At 49.6% G+C, this 8,396-nt stretch overlaps 1 protein-coding gene across 4 annotated transcripts in view; it reads right to left on the bottom strand.

Moving 5' to 3' along the window:
- ANKS3 (ankyrin repeat and sterile alpha motif domain containing 3) overlaps positions 1-8,396 on the bottom strand; it is a 44,105-nt gene that overhangs the window by 27,332 nt on the left and 8,377 nt on the right. Inside the window, exons 2-5 of one of the 4 annotated variants that reach the window (XM_011978465.1) lie at positions 7,513-7,684; positions 4,496-4,694; positions 4,176-4,297; positions 2,585-2,666 (exon numbers count right to left, since the gene is read on the bottom strand). In XM_011978465.1, the coding sequence (XP_011833855.1) occupies positions 2,585-2,666; positions 4,176-4,297; positions 4,496-4,694; positions 7,513-7,682 (573 nt within the window). In that variant the 5' untranslated portion in view covers positions 7,683-7,684. Of the gene's footprint in view, positions 1-2,584; positions 2,667-4,175; positions 4,372-4,495; positions 4,695-7,512; positions 7,688-8,396 lie in introns of those variants that run through there. The other 3 variants (XM_011978469.1, XM_011978468.1, XM_011978466.1) reach the window with 3 other exon arrangements.

Here is an 8,396-nt window from a genome sequence, read left to right as displayed (position 1 = left end):
GCAAACTCCGCCTCCTGGGTTCATGCCATTCTCCTGCCTCAGCCTCCCCAGTAGCTGGGACTACAGGCACCCGCCGCCACACCTGGCTAATCTTTTGTATTTTTTAAGTAGACACAGGGTTTCACCATGGTCTCGATCTCCTGAGCTCGTGATCCGCCCACCTCAGCCTCCCAAAGTGCTGGGATTACTGGTGTGAGCCACTGTGCCTGGCCAAGAAATGTATTTAAAAATGTTCAACTGGCCGGGCACGGTGGCTCATGCCTGTAATCTTAGCACTTTGGAAGGCCGAGGGGGGCAGATCACCTGAGCTCAGGAGTTCAAGACCAGTCTGGGCAACACGGTGAAACCCCATCTCTACTAAAATACAAAAAATTAGCTGGGTGTGGCGGCGTGTGCCTGTAGTCCCAGTTACTCGGGAGGCTGAGGCAGGAGAATTGCTTGAACCTGGGAGGCAGAGGTTGCAGTGAGCCGAGATCACACCACCGCACTCCAGCCTTCCAGTCTGGGCGAGAGAGCACAAGACTTCCGTCTCCAAAAAAAAATTTCAACTACACTAACAAGGACAAACCAAAATGAAATGCCACAATTCACCTGCCAGACTGACAAAAGGCTGACTGACATCAGGGCTGGTGAGCACATGAGAAAATGGGCACCTTTGTATACGACTGGTGGGCAGGACGAGACACAACCTTAGTAGTGGGAATTCATTAGGACCGCCTGAACTTCCCCCCATTGGGTTTAACAGCCTTATAAAGATATAATCCACATACCAACAAGTCACCCACTTACAATGTACAATTCAATGGCTTCTAGTACATTCACAGTTGTTCAACCATCACCACAAACAATTTTAGCACATTTTTATCACCCCAATCTTCCCATCCCCCAAGACCCAGGAAACCACTCATCTATTTTCTGTCTATGTATTTGCTTATTCTGCACATTTCATATGAATGAAATCAGATAGTGTGTGGCCTGTTGTGTCCAGCTTCTTTCACTGAGCCTAATATTTCCCTTTTCTTTTTGAGACAGGATCCACTCTGTGACCCAGGCTGGAGTGCAGTGGCGCAATCATAGGTCAGTGCAACCTCCAACTCCAGGGCTGAAGTGATCCTCCGGCCTCAGCCTCCCAAAGTGTTGGGATTACTGGCGTGAGCCACCGCACGCAGCCCAGCCTAATGCTTGAGGATTCACCCATGCCGCAGCATGCATCAGAACTTCACTACCTTGTAGGGCCAAATAATATCCTGCTATTTAGATAGATATTTTGTTCATCAATTCCTCAGTAGATGGACTTGTGGGTTTTTTCTACTTTTTGGCAATTATGAATAATACTGCTATAAATATTTATGTACAAGGTTCTGCGTGGACAAGCTTGCACCTGTAATCCCAGCACTTCGGGAGGCTGAGGTGATCGCTTGAGCTCAGGAATTCAAGACTAGCCTGCACAACATGCTGAGACCCCCAACTCTACCAAAAAAAAAAAATTAAATATTTAGCCAGGGCATGGTGGCATGCACCTGTGGTCCCAGCTACTTGGGGGCTGAGGCAGGAGGATCGCTTGAGCCCAGGAGGTTGAAGCTGCAGTAAGCCATCATCTCGCCACTGAACTCCAGCCTGGGACACAGGGCAAGATCCTGTCTCAAAAAAAGAATAAAATAAAATAGAAATACAATATACAGCAACAACTGTAAGTGTATTAAAGCTTTGTGTAAAAGGATATTCCTGGAGCACTGTTTATAATCGCAAAATGTTAAAAACTAAGTTTCCACTAATAAGAAACTCATTGAATTAACTGGGGCAGATTGTACACGGAATACTGTACAAAGATAAGATGTCTCTAAGTTACACAATAGAAGTAGAATCCCACTTTGTTCAAAACACAAAGCAATGTGCACACACTTGCCTACAGACACACCTTTCCACAGCAGAGGAAAAGTCCCAGGGCAGCTCTTTCCCAAACCAAGTGGGTATCTTAGGGAGGTTGAAAAAGAGAGGAAGATCTTTTCCTTTTTTTTTTTTTTTTGAAACAGAGTCTCTCTCGCTCTGTCGTCCAGGCTGGAGTGCGGTGGCATGATCTCGGCTCACTGCAACCTCTGCCTCCTGGGTTCCCGCCATTCTCCGGCCTCAGCCTCCCGAGTAGCTGGGACTACAGGCGCCCGCCACCTCGCCCAGCTAGTTTTTTGTATTTCTTAATAGAGACGGGGTTTCACTGTGTTAGCCAGGATGGTCTCGATCTCCTGACCTTGTGATCCGCCCATCTCGGCCTCCCAAAGTGCTGGAATTACAGGCTTGAGCCACCGCGCCCGGCCGCTATTTACTTTTAAAACATTTTTCCATATTTTTCAAATAGTATTTTCAAAATTATTACAGGAATAGGTGTCTATTTCTACTCACCATTGTACCCTTAACGCCAAAGCACCACTCAACACCGGGCGTCAACAGATAAAGAAAATGTGTTGAATAAATGAACGAAAAGCAGTTATTTCCGTGCAAAGGAAAATTCTGTAATAGCTTATACTTCAGTAATATGGTTCCTCATTTGCTGTGACTACATTACATGCTAATAAACAGGGTCACTTACGTGATTCAGAAAATACTGCACGATTATCTCATGGCCAGCCGCAGCTGCTTCCATCAAAGGAGTAAATCCATATATCGGCTCCCTGCAAGATGTGGGCCACAGTCAGATGATTGGCAGAGACAAGTTCTGTCAGGCAAAAACTCCCTGCTGAAGATAAACCCAGGGCAGTGCACGAATCACCGAACCCTCAGTGTAGAACACTCTCTCCCTTTCAAGAATTAACAGGTGAGATGAGAATAACACATTAGCTCCATTTACTCTTCTGGTGTCTGTCCCCAGGGCTGGTCTTTGTCCTAAAGACAGATGTCTGCCTATCATTCCTCCTGTTGGCTATTCTCTGCTACCTCTGAAATCTCCACCTCAATCATATTCAAAAAGCAGTTCTGACTCCTTACTCCTCACAGAAAGCCAACGTCTCCCATCCATTCATCCAAATCCTAGCTTCAAGTTCAACATCCTCCACGAACCCACTCTGAAAAGCTCAGGTACTAATGATCTAAGCTGTCCTTGCTACGCTTAGCTCCTGAAGCTTGCTTTTCATACTTGGTTATGCTAACTCGGCACTGTCTTCAGAGGGCTTCCGAATCCCTCCTTGTGTCACGCTGGTCTAGAAGTCAGGAACCATGCATGGGAAATGCTGGTTTTCATCCATTCTAAGACACACAGTGTTCATATTTTAACATCTCTGAAGTCAGAAAACATCTTTAAACCAACAGGTGAGTTGAATGTTAATTAGTAGCATATTTTTTCTTTCTCAGTGGCATACAAAATTATGGGGTGTCTTAGGATGGATGACAGCCAGGGTGGGTCTGCATTGGTACCCACTGCGTTTGTTCAAAGGTGATTATTATCACAATAAGCTTTAGACAACAATCCCACTTCCAACTTATAAAACTCATGACTGGTTTTTTTGTTTGTTTGTTTTTGAGGAGTTTTGCTCTTGCTGCCCAGGCTGGAGTGCAAAAGCATGATCTCAGCTCACTGCAACCTCTGCCTTCCGGTTTCAAGTGATTCTCCTGCCTCCACCTCCTGAGTAGCTGCGACTGCAGGCGCCCGCCACCAAGCCCAGCTAATTTTTGCTTTTTCAGTAGAGACGGGGTTTCACCATGTTGGCCAGGCTGGTCTTGACCTCCTGACCTCACAATCTGCCCTCCTTGGCCTCCCAAAGTGCTAGGATTACAGGTGTGAGCCACCACTCCCGGCCAAAACTCATGACTGTTTTTAAAGCATCACCTCATCTCATCCATACAAAAGGGAAGAAAATGGAAGGAATTTGCATGTAATGTATGACATCTAAATGCCATTCAGTATGTTAGGCCCCTGGCATACAATAAAACGTGTAATTCTTACAACTCTATGACCAGGTGGGTTTCAGATAAAGAAAAGGAAGCTGAGAGGGCTTGAAGAGATGCACTCACAGATGTGGGAAAAGGCCCACGCCTGGAAGGACTCTCGGCCTACCCCTCATCTTGAGCCTTTCCTGCCGAAGCAGGGTGGCCCCAAACTCTGGTTAGCTGCCTCCAGAGCCAACCTCCTTAGAGTCAGATGACACCTAGGCCACTCCTGTGGCCACTAAAGACGTGGCAATCACCTCACGTTGGCATTGGCTCCACTGTCCAAGAGGAACCTGACCATGTGCTGGTGCCCGGCGCTGGTACAGTGGAAAAGGGCCGTCCAGCCCTGGATGTCTTTCATTTCTAGCTCTGCACCTTGCTTCAAGAGAACACAGAACGTGCGTTACGGCCTCATCTCCTCTGCGTGGGGCGGGCGCCCTCCAGGCGGCCATGCTGCAAGAATCAGAAATGATTACACGAGCACACACGAACACCATGGCCTGCAGTGGTTTGCGTCTCTGTCAGGGCGGTCAGGGAGCCCCTCAGGTTTCTGGGCCTGAGTTCCCTCGTAGCTCACCTGGAGGAGAAAGTAGGCGATGCTCTCGTTGCCACAGCTGGAGGCCAGCATCAGTGGAGTCTGCCCTTCTGGGGTCGGCACATTCACACTCACCCCCGCCTCAAGCAGCAGGTGCACGATGGTGTCGTGGCCAATGTAGGAGGCATACATCAGCGGGGTCCAGCCACCACCGTTCTTCTTATTCAAATCTAACTCTCTCCTAAACAAACGCAAGATACGCTAGACATGGCCAGCCGCCTCACATGTGGGGTTCGCCAAAGCCGGTGGCGAGCCTAGGCCAGGCGGGATGAGTTGACAGGAAGTAGAAGTTATCTGCCACCCTGGACGTTGTAGGGATTGGGGGCAGGCAGGCAGAGAAATGCTGACAGTTGCTCGTACACTGCCTCGTGAGGCCCTGAGCCTTCGTCTCCTTGCGCTGATTTCGCATCCTCCTAGCCCGAGGCCGGCTATATTCTTTCACACCACCAGAGAGACAGATGGCGCTCAACCAAGGAGTATCTGGCAACGTCTGGAGGCATTTTTGGTTCTCACAGCTGGGCAGGGAAGGGCTGCTGGCATTTAGCAGGTGGAAGCCAAGGCTGCTGCTAAACATCCCACAGTGCCCAGGACAGCCCCACAGCAAAGAATGATCCAGCATGGACTGTCAACACAGCCACAGGTGAAAAACCCTGACCACCGCAGGAGTGGCATCTACTAGCCCAGTGCTAGGTGGAGACGAGCAGTGAGGAAAGAAAGGACTCCACCGTGGACAAGTCCCACTGCCACTGATTCATCCTTTGTCACCTCACCCTAAATAAACATTCTTGAAAAATCTGTGACCAAAGAATCCCATCTTTCTCACTGACTTCCGTTAAAATTCTGGAAATGCATTTTCCCATGGGAAAAAACTGTGGGCTTCCTAGTCATGACTTTGGGGTTGGGACAAGGGAGTCACGTTTAAAACAATACCCACTTGCATGGCTACCTGGGATCCTACAGGGTTAACCCCCATAGGCCTTTTTTCCCTTCCCCAATTCTTGCCTGCAGTGGGGGTAACAACTGGAGACTGAACCCCGGGATCTGTCCCTTTTGTGGGATTCACACTTTTTTTTTTTTTTGAGACAGTCTCGCTCTGTTGCCCAGGCTGGAGTGCAGCAGTGCGATTTCGGCTCACTGCAACCTCCACCTCCCAGGTTCACGCCATTCTCCTGCCTCAGCCTCCCAAGTAGCTGGGACTACAGGCGCCCGCCACCACGTGGGCCTGGCTAATTTTTTTGTATTTTTTTTAGTAGAGACGGGATTTCACTGTGTCAGCCAGGATGTCTCGATTTTCTGACCTCATGATCCGCCCGCCTCGGCTTCCCAAAGTGCTGGGATTACAGGCGTGAGCCACCGCGCCCGGCCGGGATTCACCTATTAGACCACACCAGGCAACTACCTTCCATTGCCTGGCAGCCCTCAGTGACTCTGGGATGCACACCCAGGCAGCCATTCCAGAAGGTCCTGATACCAGGCCAGGGGGCTGCATGGAGATGCTTCTGCAACAGGGCTCGAATGCACCCAGCTCGTCCTAACACTATCTTCCTTTACACAACAGCAGAGCGCCTTTCTGGGGCTCTCTCACCACTCCTCGTTCAGCCCCAACCCTCCCTTCTGATGCCCCCGTCTCCCCTCAGGCCCCATCCCGTGCTTACTGTCAGCAAGCCTCCACCTCAGCTAGTGTCGAAATCCCACCACAACACAAACACCTCCCCCTGCTCCTCTGCGGAGCCATTCTGGACTCTGCATCTTAACAGGACACCCAAAGACTTAGGAGCCTGAGAATTCCAAACGTGACCCTGTGAGGGGTCGCACTGACTGCATACCCAACTGCCTAGGCCTAGAGCCTCCTGCAGGGGGAGCACAACAGACGACCCTGTACCAAGCTGCACCAGCGCTCCATGGGCTGGGTATGTCTAAGTGAGGGCCACAAGCTGGGAACCGGAGACCTGGGGCTTCAGCAAGGCTTTGCTTTGGCTCACTGGGAACTGGAAGAGGCACTCGGAGATAAGGAGAGAGGTCACTGCACCACAATATCAAATGAGAACCAGGAGACAGAGTTAGGCAGTGTGTGGAACATAAGGGGGTAGAAGTGAGGAGACTACCCTTTTCCAAAAACAAGATGATCACATCCTGCTATGGGCAAGACTCAGCCATGGGCCCGGCCAGGGGCTTTGTATTGTCTCTAACTACTGTATACAGATTAGCAAAGGGCAGGTGGGCAGTGAGGTCCACAGGCCATTCCCCAGAGGCACGAAAAACCCAGCCTCTCTCAGTAGCAGAAGCTACAGGGGAACAGGGATCACAGGGATCGAATGAACCCTCCAGGAAAAGGCGGCCAGGGATCACTTTCCTTTTGCTTTCTTTTTTCTTTTTTTCTTTTTCTTTTTTTTTTTTTGAGAAGGAATCTCACTCTGTCGCCAGGCTGGAGTGCAGTGGTGCAGTCTCAGTTCACTGCAACCTCCGCCTCCCAGGTTCAAGCGATTCTCCTGCCTCCGCCTCCTGAGTAGCTGTGATTACAGGTACATGCCACCACGCCCAGATAACTTTTATATTTTTAGTAGAGATGGGGTTTCATCATGTTATCCAGACTGGTCTCAAACTCCTGACCTCAAGTGACCCGTCCACCCCGGCCTCCCAAAGTGCTGGGATTACAAGCATGAGCCACTGTACCCGGCCTTCACTTTCTGTCTTTATTTTTATTTTGCTTGTTTGTTTGGGCATTTCTGCAATTAGTGAATAAAATTAGTCTGGTTAAAGAATGACTGTTTATAAGCTTCTGATCAAAGTTTACACCCTCTTTTTCTTCCCAGGAATAAAAACTGCCTCTTTCTCAGTGGCCAGCATCAATAATTGCTGACAGCTGCCTGAGATAAGCAGGTTAACCTATTCTACACGCATTACACATCCACATCTGTGTGCAAAGCCCCATCACGTGGGATCCGAAGCCATTACTGCGCTACTCAAAATGTGACAGGGAAGCTCCCGCGATCTCTTACCGCTGCACACATTCCTTCACCACTTCATACTGGCCAATGGAAGCAGCTGTGTGAAGATCCAGGGGGACGTCCAGCTCCTCCCGGCTGACCTGTGCCCCCAGCCCATGCCACATGGACAAGCTGCGGTTCAGGAGTTCCGGCTCGCTGGCTTCATCACTGAGCTCGGACATCACTGAGGAGGAAGGGCCAAGGGTTAGATCTTTCCTGGCTGGTTGTTCCAGGGCATGAAACAGGCTGCTCCTGCTCCTGCTACACCACTACACTAGCAGACTGATAACCCAATGCAGTCAACCCTGGCAGTAACTTAGACAAATTTCTTTGCTTAAATAATGTATGGTTTGGGCAGTCCCATCAATGCTAAATCTGGTGAGCTTGCAACCACACCAGTAAAGAGAAGCACATATGGTGAGGCATCAACTGTGGAGTACGTTCTCCTCCTTCCATCCTCAGGCACCAGGTAAAAGAGAATTTTCCATCAACTCTAGGAACCTGACAACCTCTTGGATGGGCAGTAAAGAAATGCTAAATTGGGTTATTTAACCAAATCAGCTCCTTGATGTGGTGGGGAAGAACCCTGGATTTGGGGTTAGATCAAAATTCAGCTCGGACCAGGTGTGGTGGCTCACACCTGTAATCCCAGCACTTTGGGAGGCTGAGGTGGGCGGATCACTTGAGGTCAAGAGTTCAAGACCAGCCTGGCCAACATGGTGAAATACCGTCTCCACTAAAAATACAAAAATTAGCTGGGCGTGAAGGCCAGCTACTCGGGAGGCTGAGGTAGGAGAATCAGTTGAACTGGGGAGGCGGAGGTTGCGGTGAGCGGAAATCACGCCATTGCACTCCAGCCCGGGCGACAGAGCAAGACTTCGTCTCAAAAAAAAAAA

Source organism: Mandrillus leucophaeus, unplaced genomic scaffold, assembly GCF_000951045.1.
Source record: "Mandrillus leucophaeus isolate KB7577 unplaced genomic scaffold, Mleu.le_1.0 Scaffold195, whole genome shotgun sequence".
Taxonomy (NCBI): domain Eukaryota; kingdom Metazoa; phylum Chordata; class Mammalia; order Primates; family Cercopithecidae; genus Mandrillus; species Mandrillus leucophaeus.
This window is presented reverse-complemented; position numbering and strand designations above follow the sequence as displayed.